General features: G+C 46.2%; 1 protein-coding gene across 1 annotated transcript in view; it reads right to left on the bottom strand.

Annotated features, from left to right (window-relative positions):
• NTSR1 (neurotensin receptor 1) overlaps positions 1-26,199 on the bottom strand; it is a 216,529-nt gene that overhangs the window by 69,580 nt on the left and 120,750 nt on the right. The window contains exon 2 of the mRNA XM_073682967.1: positions 3,673-3,874. Coding sequence (XP_073539068.1) covers positions 3,673-3,874 — 202 coding nt within the window. The remainder of the gene's footprint in view (positions 1-3,672; positions 3,875-26,199) is intronic.

The following is a 26,199-nucleotide window of genomic DNA, read 5'->3' on the forward strand; positions in this document are numbered from 1 at the left end:
GCACTCACGAGGTCACATGGTGGTGGGAATGAAAGCATGGAGGTGCAGCAAACTGCGCCAATTAACTGGTTGACAGTGAAAACGTGGGGCAGAAGGAAAAGGATCTGGGAGATAAGCCCTAATCTGGAACATCACAGTCTGTTTGGGATGGGGTGGAGGCAAGTGGACATCAGCTCAGGGGTGGCACTGTAGCAGAATGCCTCTTCTAGCAAACGTTGTGTATCCCCATTGTGTACAAGAAGAAGTAAATGGGAACAATTTGTTACATTTGCAGACAGGCTCCCCTCCATCAGTAATCCGCTCAGTTGGAGCAGACTTGTGTGGAATCGGTAAAAGCAATGGCATTTGTAGTCATTGAAGAGAACAAAGCTGAAGTCTGGTGTGCACTGTGATGCAGAATTAATAAGCGCCGGTCCAGGAATCTCGCAGGCAGATGACAAATGTCTTTGTGTTTTGTTTGTTTATAGAAATTTCTTCCAGTTTAGATAAAAATAAATTTGGTTCGTTGTTTCCCTGAAGATAATTCCAGACTGCGGCTGTTTATCTTTCCCTTTGCTTTCAAAGAAAGGGAAAATTATTGAATTTATTTAATTCTACCCTGGAGATCTTGACACTGCTTAAAATTACAATTTTCTGTTTATGAATGAGATTTTTAATTATTATTGTGTTTGACTTTCTAGAATTTCTGCAGGATCATCACACCACTGGGCTTGTATGTTATGCTATACTATCCTGATAGCTTTGGATTTGTAAATCATTGCAACTATTTATCCAAAGTATCACAAAATAAAATGAATCAATTTTGTAAATCGTTCTGATTAAGAAAACTCCCACAGTTTTGTATATACCATTCCTGTACTGAAGTGTCTCCATGGCAGCAGACTACAAGCAAACTCTATGTAGTCTGATTCTGTAGTCACATGTTGTAAAATCTTCCCAATTTCAAGCAGAAATCGAGTTGATTTTGGCTATGTCTACTAGACAGACTGGACTAGAGATGGTGGAGAAAACCCTATACAGGTTCTTTACCATTGGTGTGGATAGTGTTGCTTACTGCCATCATGAACCATTTTTGTATTGTACGGTCATAATCAAACCATGCTGGAGTAAGATGCACCAAAGGAAATAAGAAAAGCAATTCTCTTAATGGATTTGGGGCATCTAGGGTAGCCCATGTATCTCAACCCGAATCTACATCATCTGTGAACCAGCCTTAAATCTAATATATATAATTGTCTTATCCCGTCTGTCCTTCTGTCCAGGAAATCCCGCGTCGCTGATTGGTCCGGCCGCGGCCAATCAGCGACGTGGCATTTCAGAAAAAGATGGCGGACGTTAGCGGCTTATCTGCCGCACGGAGGTCAGTGGCGATGCAGCCGGCTTCTCGCAGCTTAACTCCCCCGACCGGAGGCGCCGCTGACTTCTATGTGGCTACCGTCAGGAGATCAGCGGCTACGGCCGCTTATCTCCCGACAGCAAGTGTGACGCCCCCCCTCCCCTCCCCTCTCCCCTCCTCTCCCCTCCCCTCTCCTCCTCTCCCCTCCCCCCGCTTGCTCAGGGTCCTGGCACCCAGCATCATACTTACCCCTCCCCGTGCCTCCGCAGCAGCTCCTGTGTCTTCCGCTGCAGCTCTGTGACATCTCAGGCCAGAGGGCGTGGTGATGTCTTTACACCGCGCTCTCTCCTGAGCGGTCACAGAGCACAGCGGGAAGATGCCGGCTACGCTGGAGTCCCGAGCAGCAGCTGAGAAGAGAGGTGAGTATTGTTTTTTTTTTTTAATTATTGTATGGGGGCATAGGGCATTAAATGGTGGGGTGGGGGTGTGTGACATCGTGGAGGGGCCATTATAAGTGAGGGGGGGTGTGGTATCCTGCATGGGGCACTATGGGGGGGATGTGACATCCTGCATGGAGTATTATATAAGGGGGATGTGACTTCCTACATAGGGCATTATAAGGGAGGGGGGATGTGACACCCTGCATGGGACATTATATAGGGAGGGGAATGACATCCTGCATGGGGTATTATATGGGGAGGAAGTGACATCCTGCATGGGGCATTATATGGGGGGAATGACATCCTGCATGGGGCATTATATAGGGAGAATGTGACTTTCTGCATGGGGCATTATAAGGGGGGGGTTTGACATCCTGCATGGGGCATTATATGGAGGGAGAGGTGACATCCTGCATGGGGCATTATAAGGGAGGGGGGGATGTGACATCCTCCATGGGGCATTATATAAGGGGGGGGGGTGACATCCTGCATGGGGCATTCTATAGGGGGATGTGACTTCCTGCATGCGGCATTATATAGGGGGGGGATGTGACATCCTGCATGGAGCATTATATAGGGGGGGATGTGACATCCTGCATGGGGCATTATATGGGGGGAATGACATCCTGCATGGGGCATTATATAGGGAGAATGTGACTTTCTGCATGGGGCATTATAAGGGGGGGGGTGACATCCTGCATGGGGCATTATATGGAGGGAGAGGTGACATCCTGCATGGGGCATTATAAGGGAGGGGGGGATGTGACATCCTCCATGGGGCATTATATAGGGGGGTGTGTGTGACATCCTGCATGGGGCATTCTATAGGGGGGATGTGACTTCCTGCATGGGGCATTATATAGGGGGGGATGTGACATCCTGCATGGGGCATTATAAGGGAGGGGGGGATGTGACATCCTGCATGGAGCATTATATAGGGGGGGGATGTGACATCCTGCATGGGGCATTATCCTGCATGGCGCATTATAAGGGAGGGGGGATGTGACATCCTGCATGGGGCATTATAAGGGAGGGGGGGATGTGACATCCTGCATGGGGCATTATATGGGGGTGGGGGGAGTGACATCCTGCATGGGGCATTATAAGGGAGGGGGGGATGTGACATCCTGCATGGGCCATTATATGGGGGGGGGAGTGACATCCTGCATGGGGCATTATAAGGCAGGTAGATGCTCCCCGGTCCTCACTAACACGGTTTGCTGATTGGTCGCAGCCACCGGCCGCGACCAATCAGCGATATCGGCGCGAAATTTAAACATGGTCTCCGGCCAATTGGCGGCAGATTTAAAATAAGTACGCCACCGTCGGGAGACATATTCTAGAATACCCGATGCATTAGAATCGGGCCACCATCTAGTTCTGCCATAATTTCCGAAGTGCATAATAGCATTCCATCAGGTCCATCCCTCTTTCTATGTCCCACTTACTTTTAGAAAAGTATTTGGAGTAGCAGAAAGGAGGAAATATCACTAATATCTACTAAGATTTGGCTGCACTATTAGCAGCACCAAGGCTTCAGATTGTCTTTCTTAGTATGTTGCATCTCAGCATTTCACTAGTTGGGATACAACTCAAAATGGCCATTTTTCCCTATAACATCCAAAACAAAAGTGGCCGTTCTTATCCGTTAAGGTCTATAGAACGCCCATAGCCTTAATTGTTGAGATCAATTTGCCAGCACGGACATCACTCCATTGAATTCAATGGGAAAACATTTTTACTGACGTTCACTTTGGCAAACAGGGGCTCATTTCATCCTTATCTAGAAGACAATCGGTCCATTTTTTACAGCAAGAAGAAATATATGAAATGTTAATTACCGGAAACACAAAGTAGACATTACAAATTTTGGTTAAAAGAAGATAAAATACATACGCAAGACCCGCACGCCATGATTGAGGGACTGTATGCGGCTGGGTTCCATGGACATGCTGAGGACAGTCTGCTGGCCACCGATAGTGCACACTTGGTTCTCCTGATGCGCCTGCTTTACCATTATAATAAGCTGATTGGCTATGATGGTGTTCAGGACGGAGATAACAACCATTGGAAACACGAAGGAGAGGAAGGCGTTAACCTGGAAATAAGCAGACAAGATCCATTAAGACTACAAGATGTTTAGGAGGAGAAATAAAGCAATTTGAAGGGGTCTTGACTCAATATGTTTAAGGCCCCTGTATTCCCCCCACCTGTCAGAATCCTGTTGTCCCTCTACAATTTGACCACTAGTGGCTGCTATTGTTCACCTTAATTATTGTGCTGCAATCCCACTTCTTACCACTGGAGACTGCTGTTGAGTTCTGCAATTGCCCTTTACTAAGATGGCAGATTCTGAGCCTATGGGATCCATCTTGTTTCCTGTTTGGGTCTACTTAAAACCACATGGATCACTCACTCATTGCTTGAGTATTGTGTCTAGCTGTTAGCCTAGATACAGTCTCCAGCTCCTGAACATTCTTACCCAGACTTTTCTCACCTGTCTACAGATTGTTTCCTACAACTCCATTGCTAACTCCAATAACTTCTACTACTGCTTGCTTTTGCTGCACGTGCTCCTTCGACCACTGGTTTCCAGCAGTACTATGCCAGTATCATAATACTATCATGGCACAAGACGAGGTATCTTATGTTTCTTATGTTCTTGTTTCTTGTGCTCACAGTCTCTCCCAGCTTAGTAATGTCCTGTGTAAGAGCCACCTACAGGAACGACAACTGTTCTGAACATATTTCTGCCTTAAAAAATTGGTTGCCACTTTTTATTCTGCCCTTATCAAAGCTTACACATTGGGCTCACCTTTAGGGATGGTGCACACGACCGTTTAAGTTGAAGGAGTGCTATCTGTGGTTTTCACGAATAGCACTCTTACCAACATTATTTTATGGGGCTATGCACATGTCCAATTTTTTCCTTGAACAATTGGTCCAAGGAAAAAAATTGGTGACATGTCCAGTTTTGTTCCAAGTGTCAGATCAAAATCGGCAATGCAAGTCTATGGGTCTGTGGAAAACATTATGGACTGACTGAATGGAGAAGGTGGAGAAACTTTTTTTTCCTCTCCACCTCCAAGAAACACTGATCAGACTCTGATCAGCATAATCAGACCTTTTACTTGGATGGAGAGAAAAATGGTCGTCAGCACCTGCCCTTAGAGTGTACTATGTGTGGGGTCACACAAGTAACATTAGCCACTCCTGCTAAAGGGGGCGCTATAGAATGATTGGCACCTGAAGCTTGTGGGCAACATGAGTATTTGTATTACCATGTTGCTTTAATCAAATATGTACGGCATTGGTATTTGCTCATTATATTGCGCATTATTTAGGGTGTAGCATTGTTATTTAGGCACCTGTATGTATTTGGTCATTAGGTTATTCGGTAACCTCACGCTTGGGGTCAACATGAGTACTTTTATAACAGTGCTATAAAATATTACATATGGAGCTAGTATTTGCACCCTGTATAGGGGTAAGATATGAGCACTGTATAGTGGTATGGAGCCCAGTGTGGCACTATTATTTAGGCACTGTACAGTATATATTTTTAAAGCTTTGGATTGCTATTTAGGCTACTATATGACGCTGGTGTATGTTCACTAAGCTGTGTGGTGGCACTATAATTAGACACTGTTTTGTATGGTTATGTGTGCAATGTATGGACGTATACCATACAAGAGGCACCAACATAGGGTGCTGCACAAGGCATGGCTCAGTGAAGGACCAGTCTAGCTCCTGTTCTAGAAGTGGTCACAATCATGTAGTCACTGTAGTCACAGTTATACCTGCTCACTGCACTTTTAGGACTATGCCATCTAGTGGCAAATGACCCTTCCACCACAATGTAAGTAGACACGGAGATAAAATATATCCCAAATCTCATTCACTATAACGGACCGCAGTGACATTATTAAGTGTAATAATTCAGTAGCTGGACAGTGACAGAGATAATAATATAAAATTAATATTACAACAAATGGAGATGAATGGTCGATATTTCTGCAGGATCCATCTAATTAAATGTAAAACTAGTGAGCAATCCATTATAGGACTCAGGTTTATGGCCAGTAGGTTATTAGCAAGCCCGACGTGTGCGCTGCTACTCTGAGAGACTCCACTTCACTGCTAATTGCTGCCGGGTTAATTGGTTTATATAAATGTTAATTAAATATGATGGAGATTTGGCTCGTGCTCGTCCTTGAAGACAATATAAAGAAATCCCTGAGTGGGGGAAGGAGAGCCAGGGGTACAGTCATAGCAATTACACTCAAAACTAAATAGGTGACCCGAGAGGCGTAGCTCGAAACATCTGATGAATGATCTAAAAATGTAGAATAAGAGTGATCCTCAGGCCATCATGCGCCATCGCTCTCCTCATGAGGGGAACCTCAGAACCATTTATTGCTACATCACTGGGGACTGTGCCACTGTCTGCACCGGAAAACCTGGGCTTAGAGGGGGGCCCATGGTGATCCACATAGACATGGTAGACAGAAGGCTCACTGTGACTCACTCATCCACATAACTAGGTTCCTGGTGTCTGGTGTGAAATGGTCTTTATAAAAAAAAATCTATTTTGTGTATACAGCTCCCATGCAGATGTGGCGCCCCTGAGGGTTCAGTCGCCACAGAGGTACTGCATCTCACCCAGAGGTGTGGTATCTCACTCTCAGGTAAGGAAGGAGTGCAGTCCGGAACCCTAACACCTGCATCCAACACTACACTACTCCAGACCAGCAGGAGGGGCAAGATGCGTTGCGTCTCTGCTGAGCCCTGTCCCTGGCTGGAGTGGGGAGAACCAAAGTAGGGGGAACCATGTAGTGGGTGTGGGTGGAGGAAGAAGTTCAGGGGAGCTCAGTAAGAAGTGATATAAAAAGAGAGTGGAACTATCTAGAGACAGTTCAGTTCTTCAGTGAGAGGAAGAGTTGGAAGCAGGAGCTCTGCAGAAGCTCTGCTCAGGGAAAGCGCGGGCCTGAGTGAGGAGGCCCAGGAGAAGGAGAGGAGGAAGGAACGGGAGCAGAGAGGAGGCTCCAGGAGTGAAGAAAGGATCCCAGGGGTAAGGGCAGTGCTAGAGGCCAGCTGTACACCCGAGTCTACCAGGCAGTGGAGGGATCGGGTCGCAGAGGGGACCGGCCCCTAACTAGTGAGAATTACAATATTCAACTAGGTAACCGGAGGCTGCAGCATTTCAGGTGCTGCAGCCACAATCCACATCTGTCTCACCAAGAAGATGGCCATAGAGGACCCAGGGGACAGAGAAGACATCGCCCAGCAAGGTCCGCGGTCACTGGATTGGGACACTAGGTGTGAGGTGCAGGGAGACGGACAGAGGGAGCACACAGAAGGGGGGTCCCGTTACGTACTCCGGAGGTACCTGAGGGTTGGCTGAGCCCCTGCCCGGTGAACGCTGCATGACGTGGGGAGTTATGATCTGCAGTTGTAACCAGGAGCAAAGTGAGAACTGTGAGTAAATCCGGAAGACTGCACCCCACTGTCTCTGTCAATTATTACTGCTGCGCCATGACCCCCTGCACTACACTGCACCACGAGTGCTACTTCCATAACAGCAACATCTACACTGCCCTCGAGCTAAGCTCTTCCTGTGGAGAGCTGAACCAACTCTGCTGCATTTACACCAGCACCAGAGGACCTTCTCCGCAGTGGCGGCTCCGTATAGCCGCATACCACAGGTGGCGTCACAAACTGTATATAAGAACTATAAATCCCCTGTAAATAATTCCCCTTTTTATTGACCGCCCCGGGTCACTGCCACTGTGACATCCCCTAGCACCGACCGGCCCGGCTACAGAGTACCCCACGGCCCTGGGGGCGCGTCACAGACCTATGTGTCTGCCAATTACAGACTACAAAGCAAACCTTATATAGGCTGATCCTGGAATAGTTACGGCCCCCCAAACACATTGAATTAAAATAATTCAAGCTTACTGATTTTGGCCGACCATTTCATGTGTATGGGGGTCTCCAGATTGTCACATCAACATTGTCAGTTGATGTCCAAAGAAAGAAAGTTTGAGCAGTTGATTTTCTCTTGTTGTCAAGAAAGATAAGCCGTCAACAGAGCTGTCTGGCAGCAGCTTTCTCTCCTATCCCCATTGAAAACACAAAAATGCTTTCATATGTGTGGGGGATTCAGGACATATGAACGTTTGGCTGACAGTTAACTCATGTACATAGCTAGCTTTAGGCTACGTTCCCACAATGAGTTTTTGCTGAGTTTTTTCGAAAAATGCAAGTAACCTATTTTACTTTAATGGGTGTAGAAATAGTGCAGAAAATCTGCAACATCAAAAACTCATCAAAAGGTCATTGTGGGAACTTAGTCTTACTCTCTCCATCTACTTGATAAACTATACCATACTTATTAAAGGATGGGGCAGACTGGGTGGAGAAACACATCACTGTGGAATCAGACTACATAAGGTTGGTTTTCAGTCGGTAACAAAGAGGGCATATAGGTTTACTTAAAGGGAACCTGTCACCAGATTTTCCCATTATAAACTAAAGCCTCTACCTTTATCTGCTCTAATACTGCAATCCATCATCCTGTATTTAAGCCCTAAACCCCCCCTGCATATGCCAAAAATTACCTTATATACTTATGGCATACAGCGCAATCTGGTCCAATGGGCATATTGTTTTCTTTTCTCTTCTATGTGCAGAATCACAATCTTCCTGGCATTATTAATGTGGAGGAGGCGCCAAGAAAAGAAATAAAGACACCCATCGGACCGCATTATATGCCAGAATTGGTTTTAGTAGCCTGGTAACATATTCCCTTTAAGATTATTAAACCCAAGGATTTTTTTTACCAAGAATATTTGCAAACAGCATATTTTTTGGGATTCATAGAAGCAGTAAAAATTCTGCTGAAAAAGGTCAAACACCCTTTAATATGACTTTAGAGAACTGAATACATTTCAGTTCATAATTAGTCAGCAGAATGTAGATTGCTATTTACGGAAGCCTGTATTCTGTCTAAGGAGGACCAAGCACAGATTGCCATAAAACAGTCTATGTCTGTTGAGGATCTGAAAACCTACAGTTATGGGGAAAACTATGTACACCCTTTGAATTCTATGTTTTTTACATATAAGGATCTAAAAAATCTGTTTTTAAAATTAGATTACTACAACCTCAGATGAACCTCAGATGAACAACAACACATGACAAATTACACTGTGTCATTATTTACGGTATTTAACAAAAACTAGGCCAAAATGCAGAAGAAGTGTGTGAAAAATTAAGTACACCCTTACTGCTTCCATTGGAATTAAGATGTGTAGTAGAAGACAAATGTAGCGCCCCGAGGGTTCGGCCGCTACAGGGGTATTGCACCTCAACCAGAGGTGTGGTATTCCACTCCCGGGTAAGGATGGAGTATGGACCAGGGCTCAGTTAGCTGCACACATATACACTCCTCATTTCCGAGGGACAGCTCTACGATGCTCCCATTAGTATGCAGGCACGACTGACTATGTCCCTGGCTGGAGTGGGGAGGGGGGGAACCCTAGTGATGTGGGAGCAGATAGGGGCTGGTTTCTGGGCATAGGAAGGAGCTCATTGGATGCAGGTCACCTGAGCTCAGACACGGAGGAGGAGGTATAAAAGGTGGGCTCCATCTTAGAACAGAGTTCAGTTCAGTCTGTGAGGAGGAAGTGAGAGTGGAGGAGAAGGGGAGCAGAGGCTCCGCTGGAGTTCTGCTCCGGAGCCAGGCCTAGGGACACGGGCAGGGCGAGAGGGAGAGAAGGAAAAGGAACAGAACAGAAAGAGAAAGGAACAGAATAGCAAGGCCCAGGAACACGAAGGTAGAAGGGACCCTAAGGACCCAGGAGATTACAGGTGACGGGTCAGGCAAGAAAAGGGTACCGGATCCCAAGTTGGTGGAGGCAAATAATCCTCAGCCAAGAATCGGAGGTCGTGATCATTTACTGGTGCGACCCCTCGCTAAACCTACTAGGAAGGCACCACACAGGGCCAGGGAAGCTGGCGCCAAGTTCTCCCAGAGAAGGCCCGAGGCAGCCAGACAGAAGTTTGGTCACTGGTGGGGCACGGCCAGAGGAAGGATAGAAGGGAGTTCTGTGCCATATTCCTGAATTGCCTGGGGGTTGACCGAGCCCCTCACCTGGTGGACGCAGCACTGCTTGGGCAGTCACTGCCTGTACAGAAGTGGCTTGGAGTATACGAACTGTGAGTAAAAGACCCTGGACTGCAACACGTTGTCGTTGTGTTTCTTACCACGCCAGCACTAACGGTACTGGGACGCCCTGCACTACAACCCCCACCATCTACGCTCACTGCCCTGAGGCTACACTCCTCCCATGGGGAGTTGTACTATTCCCTGCTGCACCCACAACACCAGCCTCAGCGGTCTGCTCTGCAGCAGCGGTTCGCTCTGACCGCAATCCACGGGTGGCGTAGTTGGACATTGCAAAACTTATAGAAGACTGCCACTGGTCTGACCACCCTGAGCCAAGGGATCGGGTTGCCACTACTACCCCCATCATCGCACTGAAGCCCGGTTCCGGGTGCCCCACGGCCCAGGGGGCGAGTCACAAGCTCTGCTAATAAAATGTTCATCAGAAAGTGTGAGCACGTCTATAAAAGCAAAAGTTTTGTCAGTTGGCTGGTCTGGAGCATTAAAGGCCCCATCACACTTAGCGACACTACAGCGATCCCGACAACGATACGACCTGTCAGGGATCGTTGCTGCGTCGCTATGTGGTCGCTGGTGACCTGTTAAACAGGCAGGCTCACCAGCGATCAGGGGAGCAGCGACATCGTGGAAAGAATCTTTCCACGATGTCCTGCTCCTGTTTACCAGCCTGCTGAAGCAGGAGCAGGCTGGTAACCATGATAAACAGCGGGTTACTAGGGGCACATGCGCACCTAGTAACCCGCTGTTTATCATGGTTACCAGCCTGATCGCTGCTCCCGCTGGTCACACACAGCGATGTGTGCTGACCAGCGGGAGGGCAACGACCAAAAAAAGGTCCATTCTACAGCGATCAGCGACCTCACAGCAGGGGCCTGATCGCTGCAAAGTGTCACACATAGCGACACCGCTGGTGAGGTCGCTGTTGCGTCACCAAAACCTTGACTCAGCAGCGATCTCGCTAGCGATCTCGCTATGTGAGACGGGGGCTTAAGGCTTGTGTTAACACAATGCTAAAAAGGAAAGATATCAGTGATCTTAGAGAAACAATTGTTACTGGTCATCAATCTGGGAGGATATTGATTATAAGGCTGTTTCCAAATAATTAGGAGTCCATGATTCAACAGTAAGGGTATGTGCACACGATCAGTAATTGCTGCAGATTGTACGCAGCACACTTGCGCTGTATGCAATCCGCAGCGGCCAGATGTTACAGCATAGTGGATGGGATTTGTAGAAATCCCATGCCCACTATGCGTCTCCGTACACCTGTGGATCACACACAGACATGGGGAGCATCTTTATAGACCACAGCATGTCAATTTAGTCTCCGCAAGAGAAATTATATCACTGTAATGTATAGGATGCGGTGAATCCGCATGGTTCAATGAACACATGCGGATTCACCTGCATTCAGCGCTTTGGACACAGCATGAAGTATACTACGTTCAAAGCGCTGACAGTACTGACCGCGTGCAAATAGCCTTAATTGGAATTGAGTGGACATCCTAGAAAAATCACTCGCCAAAGTCACACCATGCAATGCTCACAGGCACGTATCCTTACATTCTGGGACAGGTTTATGTCAGTGTAATAAGATGGCAGCATTTTTAAAGGGAATCCGTCAGCAGGTTTTTGCTACCTCATTTGAGAGCAGTCTCATGTAGAAAAAGAGACCCTGATTCCAGCGTGTATCACATAGTTTACTGGGTGCAGCAGTTGTGACACAATCAGAGTTCTTAGCTGCAGCATGTAGCAGAGCTGAAAAGCTGCAACCGCCCACACCATAGATTTCTACGTACAGTACAGACCAAAAGTTTGGACACACCTTCTCATTTAAAGATTTTTTTGTATTTTCATGACTATGAAAATTGTACATTCACACTGAAGGCATCAAAACTATGAATTAACACATGTGGAATTATATACTTAACAAAAAAGTGTGAAACAACTGAAAATATGTCTTATATTCTAGGTTCTTCAAAGTAGCCACCTTTTGCTTTGATGACTGCTTTGCACACTCTTGGCATTCTCTTGATGAGCTTCAAGAGGTAGTCACTGGAAATGGTTTTCACTTCACAGGTGTGCCCTGTCAGGTTTAATAAGTGGGATTTTTGCCTTATAAATGGGGTTTGGACCATCAGTTGTGTTGTGCAGAAGTCAGGTGGATACACAGCTAATAGTTCTACTGAATAGACTGTTAGAATTTGTATTATGGCAAGAAAAAAGCAGCTAAGTAAAGAAAAATGAGTGGCCATCATTACTTTAAGAAATGAAGGTCAGTCAGTCCGAAAAATTGGGCAAACTTTGAAAGTGTCCCCTAGTGCAGTTGCAAAAACCATCAAGCGCTACAAAGAAACTGGCTCACATGAGGACCGCCCCAGGAAAGCATGACCTAGAGTCACCTCAGCTTCTGAGCATAAGTTTATCCGAGTCACCAGCCTCAGAAATCGCAGGTTAACAGCAGCTCAGATTAGAGACCAGGTCAATGCCACACAGAGTTCTAGCAGCAGAGACATCTCTACAACAACTGTTAAGAGGAGACTTTGTGCAGCAGGCCGTCATGGTAAAATAGCTGCTAGGAAACCACTGCTAAGGACAGGCAACAAGCAGAAGAGACTTGTTTGGGCTAAAGAACACAAGGAATTGACATTAGACCAGTGGAAATCTGTGCTTTGGTCTGATGAGTCCAAATTTGAGATCTTTGGTTCCAACCACCATGTCTTTGTGCGACGCAGAAAAGGTGAACGGATGGACTCTACATGCCTGGTTCCCACCGTGAAGCATGGAGGAGGAGGTGTGATGGTGTGGGGGTGCTTTGCTGGTGACACTGTTGGGGATTTATTCAAAATTGAAGGCATACTGAACCAGCATGGCTACCACAGCATCTTGCAGTGGCATGCTATTCCATCCGGTTTGCGTTTAGTTGGACCATCATTTATTTTTCAACAGCACAATGACCCCAAACACACCTCCAGGCTGTGAAAGGGCTATTTGACCAAGAGGGAGAGTGATGGGGTGCTACGCCAGATGACCGGGCCTCCACAGTCACCAGACCTGCACCCAATCGAGATGGTTTGGAGTGAGCTGGACCGCAGAGTGAAGGCAAAAGGGCCAACAAGTGCTTAGCATCTCTGGGAACTCTTTCAAGATTGTTGGAAGACCATTTCCGGTGACTACCTCTTGAAGCTCATCAAGAGAATGCCAAGAGTGTGCAAAGTAGTCATCAAAGCAAAAGGTGGCTACTTTGAAGAACCTAGAATATAAGACATATTTTCAGTTGTTTCACACTTTTTTGTTAAGTATATAATTCCACATGTGTTAATTCATAGTTTTGATGCCTTCAGTGTAAATGTACAATTTTCATAGTCATGAAAATACAGAAAAATCTTTAAATGAGAAGGTGTGTCCAAACTTTTGGTCTGTACTGTATAGACAGTGAGCTGCTTATCACAGGAGGGGGCGGTATCTGACCAGTGCTCAAGTGGCAGCTAGTCACAGCAATGATAATGTCCTAGTGATAAAACCTTCATTATAAGTAAACAACAGCACACAGCCTAATAAGTAAAACATCGCTGAATTCGGTGTCTCGGCCCCATCTCAGATTACATACCAAAAGCCTGCTGACAGATTCCCTTTAATTCTACAGTGATTTCCTCCCTAGACCAAACTATTGTGATTTGCTAAGTAAAATATTTTAGGAATTTAGCTATAATGACATTTCCTTTAATTTTTTTTTTCTGTTACTAGAGAATCTCTTTAAGAGAGTTGTGTATAAATGAATGTTCACAAACAATGCTGTAAAGAAGACTGGGCTACAATTCCTGCAGAACGATATGACACTGATACAGTCATATGGAAAATGTTTACTCCAAGTTATTGCTGGTAAAGGTGGTTCTAAATGCTACTGATTCATGGGGTGTACTTCATTTTTCACTCACTGCTTCTGCATTTTAGCCTCATTTTTGATAAATAAATAATGACACAATGTAATTTGTGACGTGTTGTTGCTTATCTAATCTTGCATTTATCTAATTTTAAGACATCCTAAGGACCAGATGTTTTTTTTTTGTTATGTCCTAATATGTAAAACTATAGAATCTCACAGGGTGTACTTATGACGCTCCCCCTGGGCCGTGGGGTACTCGGCAGCCGGGCCTCTGGTTGCCGGGGAATATCACGGTGGCTGGCCCGGTCCGTGACCCAGGGCGGTCAGTAAAAAGGGGGACAGATATGGGGGATTTGAACAGTTCGTGACGCCACCTGTGGAATGCGGCTAAGGGGTGCCGCCGCTGCGGAGCAGTCCTCTGGAGCTGGTGTTACGGCAGCAGGGATGGTGTGGCTCTCCACAGGTAGAGCTAGCTCCAGGGCAGCGTGGGATATAATGGATGGTGGTGCAGGGGAGAGACGGCAGGGCGGTCCCAGAGGAAAGACGGACACTCACACGGGGGTAAGCTTCAGTACCTTTACTGGTGATGCTGCAGGCACGGTCCAGGGTACTCCAGGTGAAGGGCGCACTTTTGGACTCTCCCCAGTGAGCGGGTATAGGGCCTCCTGATCCGTTGCTTTCTTTTCTAAGCTTCTGACCTGCCTGGAGCGTTTGGTGAACCTGGGACCTGTAGTCCTCCAGGGGTTCCGGTGGTTCCTACTGAGTATAAATGTCCCTGTAGGCGCGGACCCGGTGTCCGGTATATATATTGGAGTGAGCCTGGTATGCTCCTCTGCCCCATTGCTACTTCCTCCTTCTCCTCTCGCCTTAAGCCCATTCAAGGCCCTCACTAGGTTTTCACACGTGCTGTAGGCCTTGGCTCGCCTAAGCACAGCAGCCAGCTCGCTGCCTCTTCACTGCTCTCTGAGCGTCAACACGCTCTCTGCTCAACTCTGAGCTGTGTTCCTCTCTGTCTCTGAACACTAATCTGAGCTGCCTGGCTCCACCCTTCCTATATATGTCCCTAACGGGCTCCCTCTGGTGGTCTGAGGTGGTAGGGTGGAGGTGTGTGAATGTGTGAGGGCCTCTTGTGGAGAAGTCCATCCATGCACCCTTTTGGGTGGCACCAATGCGCAGCAGGGCGCCACACTTACTTTTTCTCATGACTATAGGGAATTACTGTTTATATAGATCCTTCTATGTTAGAGCATTGGATAAAGTACAACTCCTCCCTCACTCGCCGTGCACTCATCTATAGTACCCCTCCCAAATCACATACCCCCACCATCCTGTGCTGCCTGTTAGGTTTCATACAGTGTGAAATCTTCCAGCTTCCCTTATCAGTAATGAAATCCTGTTTTTTAGAACATTTTGATTTATCTTGAGATCCAAAACAAACACTCAGACACGCTCCTATCAATGGTCTTGGTTGGAGGTTGGACCGCAAGCGTTCAGCATGAGTTTTGAGAAGAAAGATGTCTTCCCCGCAGGATCCGTTCTTTCTACCATGTCTGAGTTTTAATAACCTGTTTTTGTTCTCATCAGAGGGTCAGATAAAAGATTTTTGTCTGATAATGTCTGGGAGTGATTTCTATATCCACTGCTGCATTTTATGCAATGAAATCCAGATGCATCTGAGTGATAACACACTTGGCTCTGCTACATCTGCTACTGCTATTTAACTCTTTAGGACTGGATCCTTCGTTAAGCAGTACCTAAAGTACCAAGTAAAAAGCAGACATGACTTATTGTTATTTAGCACAACTTCTAGCTGTACTCTGCTACATCCGTAGTTGCTGTGATACAACTCAACCATCAATCATGCGATGGCTGCTGATACCTTTGCACTGGATGACCCCTTGATGCATTTTGTGCATATGCAATGAATTCTGTCTTCACACCTGACTACTAATCCATCTCAGAAGAGCACAGGCAGCAAAGTCTGGTTCAAAGATGTAGCAGAGCTGAATTTGGTGATAATTTTTTATTTTTTTACAAGTTTTGCATGCAGATCATTGAAAAATCAAATATTATAAAGTGTAAATTCTGAATGATATTTTCTAAATGACAAATTCAAGTTTGCAGCCTCCATTTCTAGAGATGTAATGGGGCTTATTATGTTACATTCAGAGTAGGTTCACATGAGCATATAATAAAATTGGTCAGAGTTTCATCCAGAAAAGTGAGACGATTTTTTTCTCACTTGTCATCCGTGTGCTGTCCGTTTGTCATCCGTGTGCTGTCTGTTTGTCATCCGTGTGCTGTCCGTTTGTCATCCGTGTGCTGTCCTTTTTTTTACAGTAACAGCTATTAAAGAGGTTGTCCAGTACTATTAACAATGCCCCCATCGATTTAAATTGTGTAAACAAGTCTTTTTGTAATTACCTTCCATTGTCTTTATTCCTGTGAGTGGCGCTATTGCTGGCCACTCACCAGGCATCATGTGACCCCCGGCTGCAGCTGGCTCCGACATCCGCTGATGTCACGTCAAGTTCCGGCTGCAGCTGGGGATGACCCAGTGACAGCCCATCATCCACTGCACGCTTTCCCTCTCCTCTGCTTTCGTTGGGAAAGCGCGTGCTGGATGATGACCTGTGACGTGCAGTGAAACCCCGCCCACAGCCCATCAATCAGGGGGTGCGCGTCACTGGGTCACCCCTGATTGACTGAGTCACCCTCCATAGCAAAACTGGAAAATTACTTTTTAGCATCGTGCTCCATCAAACCCTTGGCCTATTTCCATTACATTGATGCCATCTTAATAATCCGAACAAGAACTTCTAAAATTCCATGACAAATTCAATACATTTCATCCCACCATAAACTTAACAATGGACCACTCAAAAACGGAAATCAACTTTCTGAATATCACCACGAAAATTCAAAATGGTTCAATCCAGACATCGGTGTATCGGAAACCAATTGACCGTCCCACATACCTCAGATGGGACAACTTCCACCCGAAACACATTAAAAAGTCCATCGTTTACAGCCAGGCCCTTAGATATCATCATATCTGATCCAGCCCAACAGACAGGGATGAACACTTAACCCATCTTAAATAGACATTTTTTAACCAAGGCTACCACCCCATGTCCATTGATGACAAGATCATTAGAGCCACAAGGATCCCTAGCAGTCAATTACTTCAATACGGAGAAAAAGAGGAAAATAATCGTGTACCTCTGGTGGTGACCTCCAACCCACAGCTTGAGGTACTGAGAAAAACGGCTTAAAAACTTCACCACATCCTACACAAAGATGACCATCTAAAAACAATATTCAAAGACCCTCCCTTGTTGTGCTACAGGAAACCTCCAAATTTAAGAAACATCATGATCCGAAGTTCAATGTCCTCAGACACACCAAGAAGAACTTTTCCTTGCAATGTTAAGAGCTGCAAAACCTGAACCCATGTACAGACCAAAGACAGGATACAGATTCCCAGCACATAGCAGGAATATAAGATTCCCGGGACATTCACATGTTCCTCTTCCAATGCGGTGTACTTAATTCTGTGCACTATATGTCCTATTGAGGGTCTCTATGTGGGAGAAACAGGACAAAAACTGAGAGCAAGGATGAGGTCTCATCGCCACACGATTACAGATACAAAAAACCCAGGTACTGGTGGCCAAACATTTCTGTGGTCCAGGATACAACATCAACGATATGAAAGTTGTCATATTAAAAGGCAACTTTAAATCGCAAAACATCAAAGGGTCTGGGAATACAAACTGATTAGGGTCTTTGATACACTCCCTACAGGACTCAATCTGTCAGAAGGATTTATGTCTCACTACAAAATCTGAGGAATCTGCTCCAGAGACAGTGAGGACATCAGGCCTCTGATCTTACATGGATATTGGGACCATAAAACTTTCACACCACTAATCTAATCCAATTAAGGATTCATTCTCTAAGCTCAGCTTGTTTGTTTAAATGTCCATTTATTATGCCATGCATCTGCATTATTCTTTTTGTGTGTATGCATATATTTGAGTTTCTTCATATATTTTGTTATACCATGCCTGAGGAAAAGTCCTAAGATGTCTCAAAAGCTTGCCTAGTAACATCATTTATTTTATTTTTGTTAGCCATTAAAAGGTATCATGACTGCAAGAATATCTTTTTTTTCCCACTGAGAGTAATCTTTTTTCAACTGGGTAACATGGTACCAAACCTTTTTATTTTTCTTTTTAGAACAGTCTGAAATAGGTTTATTTTGAGTTTATTTATTTTACACCATCATATTCCACAGCACTTCCCAGATACCACATCACTGTCCCCATTCAGGCTCCCAATCTAAACTCCCTATCAGAATGTCTTCAGAGTGTGGGAGGAAACCAGAGAACCTGGAGGAAACCCACGCAAACACGGGGAGAACATACAAACTACTTGCAAATGTTATTCTTGGTGAGATTTGATCCAAGGACCACAGCTCTGCAAAGCAACAGTGCTAATCACCGAGCCACCATAAAGTGCTAACTACTGAGCCACCGAGCTGCCCAAGCTTCTTATTCTTCATGAAGAAAATAGGAATATGATGTATTGTAGTAGTTATATTCTTGCACATAGGGACCAGTATTATAGTAAACAAAACAAGTGTATAGCCAGCTCATCTAAGGGACAGGAGCACAGATATGATGCGGCATTGTTAGCAGTGAAAAAAAACCAGGAGAAATCCAGCACTCTTGCAAATTCAGTAGATGGATAAAATAATTTCTTTATTTTAAGAAAAAAAAATATTAAGAAATCCTGCACATGAAACAGGGAAGAGAATATTACGCGTTTCGTGCATGTAGTGTGCTCTTAGTCATAGCATAGCCAGTATTATAGTAATTATATTCTTGTACATAGGAAGCAGTATTATAGTAGTTATATTCTTGTACATAGGGGGCAGTATTATAGTAGTTATATTCTTGTACATAGTGGGCAGTATTATAGTAGTTATATTCTTGTACATTGAGGGCAGTATTACAGTACTTATATTCTTTTATATAGGGGCAGTGTTATAGTAGTTATATTCTTGTACATAGGAGGCAGTATTATAGTAGTTATATTCTTGTACATAGGGGGCAGTATTATAGTAGACATATTCTTGTACATAGAGGCAGTATTATAGTAGTTATATTCTTGTACATATGGGGCAGTATTATAGCAGTTATATTCTTGTACATATGGGGTAGTATTATAGTAGTGATATACTTGTACAATGGGGCTGTATTATAGTAGTTATATTCTTGTACATAGAGGGCAGTATTATAGTAGTGATATTCTTGTACATAGGGGGCTGTACTATAGCAGTTATATACTTGTACAGTGGGGCTGTATTATAGTAGCTATATTCTGATACATAGGAGGCATTATTATAATAGTTATATTATTGAACATAGGGGACAGTATTACAGTAGTTATATACTTGTACATAGAGGGCAGTATTATAGCAGTTATATTCTTGTACATAGGGGCAGTATTATAGTAGTTATATTCTCGTGCACAGGTGGCAGTATTATAGTAGTTGTATCCTTGTACATGGGGCAGCATTATAGTAGTTATATTCTTGTACATAGAGGGAAGTATTATAGTAGTTATATTCTTGTACATAGAGGGTAGTATTATAGTAGTTATATACTTGTACATAGAGGGCAGTATTATAGTAGTTCTATTCTTGTACATAGGGGCAGTATTATAGTAGTTATATTCTAGGTCTAGGTGGCAGTATTATAATATATTCTTTTGCACAGGTTGCAGTATTAAAGTAGTTATATTCTTGTACATAGGGAGTAGTATTTTATTATTATACATAGGGGGCATTATTATAGAAGTTTTCTTCTTATACATAGGAGGAAGTATTAGTAGTTATATTATTGTACATAGGGAGCAGTATTACAGTAGTTATATTCTTTTACATAAGTAGTAGTATTATGATAGTTATATTCTTGTACACAGGAGACAGTAATGGAGTAGTCATATTCTTGGCCCTGCTTTAGAAGTTTAGAATCTACAAGTGTATTACTTGAATTTTGGCTGGTGTTTGTGCCTATTTGCTACGTTGTAAGCAGCTTTAAAACATTCATTAAAGGGAATCTGTCAGCAAGCTTTTGCTACCTCATCTGACAGCAACGTAATGTAGGTAAAGTGAAGCTGAATCCAACAATGTATCACTTAGTTTACTGGGTGCAGCCGTACTCACACAATCAGAGCTTTTCGATTTAGAATGCAGCAGAGCTGAGAAAGCTAACCCCACCCACACCACAGCTAACCCCACCCACACCAGGCTCTGTAGATACAATGTCCATAGAGAGTGAGGTGCTTATCACAGGAGTGGGCGTTGCTAGGCTAATGTAGTCCAGAAATGTTACTGATAAATCCTTCACATTTAGTAAACAATAGTACGCACTTTGAAAAGTGACACATCCCTAAATTCTGTGTTTCAGCCTCTATCCCCTGCTATCTTCAGATTACATAGCAAAAACCTGTTGACATTCCTTTTAAATAAACTAAAATGTACCACATTGCATTAAATTTTTGTTAGTAGCAATATCTGAAGTTTGGATTTTCCGGCTTAAATCCAGCATGTATTTCAGTCATTACATCCATGTTATTATACATTCTGTTTTATTATACAGCTCATGACCATTTTAGATGCTTCTAGAGAGTATGTGCTGAGACCGGGAACAGGCAGATCTAAAATAAGATGAAATGGGTTCAGCTACAAAGAGACATTACTGTAAGATGAAGATTCAAGCTCAGCTATTAGATAAAATCTAATAAAAGTTATGTCTGTATCAGAAAAGAGGGGGTTTATGCAAAGTATTATTCAAAGAACTTTTTTCCTGTCTGTATTGATTTTCTACTCATCCAAATTTATTAATAACCTTCTGACACCAACGTCTCATATTCCCCCCTGTTACTATAGAAGCCTTTTTCTATATCCTAAGTAATCTTCCTGGATCTCTAAAAGGAATCCAGGACTGAAGATTGAGACCAGGAAAAACTTCCAAGCTATTTAGGCCAGGCTTAGTAAAGCACGGCAACACCTGCCATTCCTTATTACACCCACCACCTACCATGAGCCATCTGTAATACTGCTGTCTTTTGATGTGTCAAAGGACAACTAGTGTAACTTCTAACTCTGCACATCCAATAGCTACGCCCTAGGTGCTGGGATTTGTAGTCCCACATCTATACTGGTTGTTTGTTCTGCGGCCTGTGCTGAATGTGCAGAACATTTATCTGATGTAGAAGACAGGGTCTGCTGGTAAACATACACATTTATTAGGACAGGAGACAGGAGGATGTCAGCTTAATGTAGTCTACGTGCTCTCTCCACTGCCTGCAGATGTTTCAGATCATTTATATACACATCACTATAAGTACTGTACTCTATAAATACTACATGCATTATATACATCATTAGAGGGCAACCTCAGGTACATGGAGGTCATTCTATGGCCTAGAAGGGGAACCAGATGAACCTGGAGACATAAACCTCCATATTGTATAATAAAATGGCCATGGATGTAATAATAGTAATTAATGATCAATCCATAAATTAATTGTTGCGTTTACAGTGATAAGGTTATCATATATGAATGGGCGAAAGAGTAGAAATAGATTTCCATACGATCATTCCATCAACATCCTATACACCCTTGTATGCTACTAATTACCAGCATTCTGGCTGCAATTCTGCCGGTGGAATCACTGTGTATATACTGTACATTACGTTACTTATCCTGTACTGATCCTGAGTTACATCCTGTATTATACTCCAGAGCTGCACTCACTATTCTGCTGGTGGAGTCACTGTGTCCATACATTACATTACTTATCCTGTACTGATCCTGAGTTGCATCCTGTATTATACTCCAGAGCTGCACTCACTATTCTGCTGGTGGAGTTGTGGCACCCCAGGGGTCTGTCTTCCACAGTAATAGCAATATTACGTCTGAGAGCAGGTGGGAGGTCTCCTGGTCAGGAATCCTATGCATGCCACACCTCCTGCCCAGTCCTGGGAGGGGAAGAACTTCCCCTATATAAAACTAGGGCTGAGGCAGGGTTAGGGAGAAGAGAAGCAGTCCCAGACAGAGACACAGTCTGGTCTGAAGTGTAGCAAAAGCAAGGAAAGAAAGATCAGGAGCTCAGTGGGAGCAGTGCTAAAAGGAGTCAGGGGCTGGAAGCTGTAGAGCTCGCCCTGATTGAAGAGTTCTCACCGGACCCGGAGTCCGAGGCTGTGGGGACTAATCCTTACCCAGCAGCAGAAACCGACCGGCAGGGGATTTCAGGTCCTCTGGCCCAGAAACCCGAAGGCACGGTCACACGCAAGGGACCAGCACCGCCGTCGTGGAGCGGAAGCTACCAGAAGGCCCCGAGTCACCGGCCATACGGGTGAGCACCACACGGTACACTCAGGGACGTGGGCTACTTTTACCCGCCTCTAGCAAGGTAGCCAGAAGAGTACAATTAGTTGGGGAGGCCTACAACTCCGCCTGGCCAGGGGAGATCCTATCTGCTCACAGACTGACCAGGCCCCGATCGCTAGCCAGTACTCCGGGAGGGTCTACCTTTGCCACCAGTAAAGACCCTGAACTGCACCGCACCGTCTCTGAGTGGTTCCTGGTGCCTGCGTGCAACTCTGCTAACCCCATCATTCACGTCGGCTGCTCTGAGGCCATACCCCTCCCGTTGGGGGTTATACCATCCACGCTGCACAACTGTACCACCGGCCTCAGCGGACTGCCCTGCAGCGGCGGCTTCATAGCCGCATTCAACGGGTGGCGTAGTCGAACACTCTAACATCTACTGCTAAAGACTGCCATTTAGTTTGACACCCTGGGCACGGACCAGGTCACCGCCACGAGGACTACTACCCCCAACAGATCCGGCTCCGGGTATTCCCCGCGTGTGCAACGCTGCACCACAGCACAGGCCCAGGGGGCGCGTCAACTTTTGGCGTAGTCGGCAGGATTACGTGCCCGCAACCACCGGGTACTGCGTGCCTGAAAAAGAGACTTTTAAACTTACCTGTGGTGAAGATTCCCGCCATCCGACGCCATCTTCTACCTTCTTCCCGCCATCCGTGGAGTTTTCCCGCCGTTGGACGCCATCTTCTGCCTTCTTCCCGCCATCCGTGGAGTTTTCCCGCCGTTGGACGCCATCTTGAAGACGCCGCGCGGGAAGAAGAGGGGCGTGGACTCCGAAAGCGCGCGAGAACTGGAGCTTCGCCTCACGTCCGGACGTTGCGTAAGGTCCTGGAAGGAGCCCAGCAGACGCCGACGTCACAGAAGCGCGACGGAAGGTCCTCGACCCTGATGATCCACTGCGGAGCCGCGGCCTACGGAAGAGGATCATCGCAAGGTAGGCCACGGTCCACTAGGGGGGAGGAGGATGTCGGATACGGAGGAGAGCTTCACTGCCACAGCCAGCGCCACCGCTGCAGCGGTCATGCCTTTCACGATGCCCTATATCCCGGGGGCAGCCTGGCTACCCCAGTACTCAGGGGAGTCACATACCCTGAATGACTTTAGAGAAAAGCTGGATAGCCTCTTCCAGGTGTACCCCCTCACAGAAGAGCAAAAAGTGAGCATCCTGGTGGCCCAACTAACTGGGGCAGCCCAAAGGGAGGTAAAGTCCTGGCCACCTGGGAGGAGGACTGTAGCAGGGATATTAACCCGGCTGAAGGACACCTTTGATACCCGCACCTCAGCTGAGATTAAGCTTAGATTCTACGGGTGCAAACAGCGAGCACATGAGAATATAAGGGACTATGCACTAAACCTACAAGAGGCCCTGAGAGCCATTAAGCAGACCGACCCTGACGGCGTGGGAAACGAGGACAGGCTGTTGACCGAACAATTTATAGAGGGACTATATTGCAATGCCCACCGAACCCAGTTGCGGGCAATGGCCTTACAGGATCCTCATCTGGACTTTGCACAGTTCAAGGACAGAGCCATTCGGGTGCTCCGAGAACCGGCACCGGGTGGCGTTGTGGCCCACAGGCGCCCTACTACCGCTTACCACCAGGAGGCGGCGCCCTTGTCGGCAGGGCCTGTGGGAGCTGATGCGCAGGCTTTGAACAATGACCCGGCTCCAGACCTGCACCATCAGGTCCAAGAGCTAGCTAAAAGCGTAGCTGCGCTAACCCGAGCTGTGCAGTCTTTACAGGTTGCTGCTCCAGGGAAGATCCAGCTGGCATCCGGACCGTAGGACATCCCGTGGCGTCGACCAAGGAGGACCCCACCGGCCAGAGGAAGACCCAGCGACCGATACAACGAGGACGGACAACCCATCTGCCGCCGCTGCAATCAACCCGGACATATGGCAAGGTACTGTCCTTTAAACTGGCACAACCTGGGGTAGAGGGCCAACCCCCAGGAATAAGATCACCAGGCCCATCGAACTGGCGTGACAAATACGTGGGAGGACGTCCAGTCTTGCCTGTAGTACTGGATGGCATTCCTATGAGTGCCCTACTTGACACCGGGTCACAGGTCACCACCATCCCGTACGTGCTCTTTAAGCAGTACTGGAATGACTCGGATATAACCCGCTACCCTGACGACGACTTGAGTATCATCGCCAGCAATGGTCAACCCGTGCCACAGATCGGATTCAAAGAGATGACCATTAAAGTCGGTAGAGTTGAACTGGCAGCACAGGGACTGATCATTGTAGACATTGACAAGCGCGAGAGTCACCCAAAGATAACTCTAGGAACTAATGTGATTGAAAATTGTCTTGCAGAGGTGATTTTCATTTTACAGCAGGTTGCCAAGAACGCCAGCTCCGGCCAACAGCGAGTGCTCCAAAAAGAGATCCGGGCACTGATGCGGCGGCAACAGGTGGAACTCTCCGGTGGTGAGATTGGAAGCGTGAGAATGTGTGACCCTTTCCCTATTGCCATGCCCCCAAAAAGTGAAATGATGATTTGGTGCCGGGCAGCTATTGGTCTAAGAGGTAGAGACTACCAAGCAATGGTAGAACCCGTCTACTCAGACAGTAGGCCCACCATTTTGACAGCACGGGGGGTGGTTGATGTACGCCATGGGAGGGTGCCCGTTCGCATAATAAACATCGGGAAAAGGGAAGTGTACCTGCCCCGGTATGCTACGCTAGCCAAATTGTATACCATCAATCAAAATTCTGTACAGTCCGTGGAACCCTTGCCTCCATCTCATCCAGAGGAAGGTAACGGCTCTAAGAAAACAATAGAGGACTGGTGTCAGCAACTACATTTGGGTACTGACTCCACTCCCTCACACCAGAAACAGGGAGTCTATCGGGTGGTTCAAGAGTACGAGAGAGTGTTTAGTAAACACCCGTTAGACTTCGGGCGAGTAAAGGGGGTAGAACATCACATCCCCACGGGAGACCATCCTCCCATAAAGGAGAGGTATCGTCCCGTACCCCCTGCACACTACCAACACGCCAAGGGGATGCTTAGAGAAATGAAGGAGGCTGGGGTAATCAGGGATAGCTGTAGCCCCTGGGCAGCTCCACTAGTCTTGGTTAAAAAGAAAGACAACACCATGAGAATGTGTGTAGATTACCGGAAAATCAACCGTATCACACACAAAGATGCGTACCCCTTACCAAGGATAGAGGAGTCTTTGGCCGCTTTAAAATCTGCTAACTTCTTCTCTACTTTGGATCTCACTAGCGGGTACTGGCAGGTTCCTGTAGCAGAGGCGGACCGGGAGAAGACCGCATTCACCACCCCGATGGGACTTAGCGAGTTTACCTGCATGCCGTTCGGACTCTGCAACGCACCAGGAACCTTCCAACGATTGATGGAATGCTGTCTGGGACACCGAAACTTCGAGACGGTCCTGTTATACCTGGACGATGTCATCGTCTACTCCAAGACCTACGAGGACCACCTGAAACACCTGGCAGAAGTGTTCGAAGCCCTGGCAAACTACGGCCTAAAGGTGAAACCCTCCAAGTGTCACCTCCTGAAACCAAAAGTGCAGTACCTGGGACACGTGGTGAGTGCTGACGGAGTGGCCCCCGACCCTGATAAGATCACCGCGATTAAGGAATGGCCAAGCCACTCCAGCGTAAAGGAAGTGCGGCAGTTCCTCGGGTTGGTAGGCTACTACCGAAGATTCATTCCCGGTTTCACCAAAAAGGCAGCTCCTATGCAGGACCTCCTGATAGGCCAGTCCAGGAAGGCCAAGAACCAGAAGCCCCCCATCAGATGGGAGAAGCTGGAAGAAGAGTCCTTCCGCCAGCTGAAGATGGCCCTCACGGGGGATGAAATCCTGGCGTACCCTGATTACAGCCAGCCCTTTATCCT

This window comes from Phyllobates terribilis, unplaced genomic scaffold (genome assembly GCF_046119375.1).
Source record: "Phyllobates terribilis strain yellow unplaced genomic scaffold, ASM4611937v1 Scaffold_5__5_contigs__length_657084704, whole genome shotgun sequence".
Classification (NCBI taxonomy): domain Eukaryota; kingdom Metazoa; phylum Chordata; class Amphibia; order Anura; family Dendrobatidae; genus Phyllobates; species Phyllobates terribilis.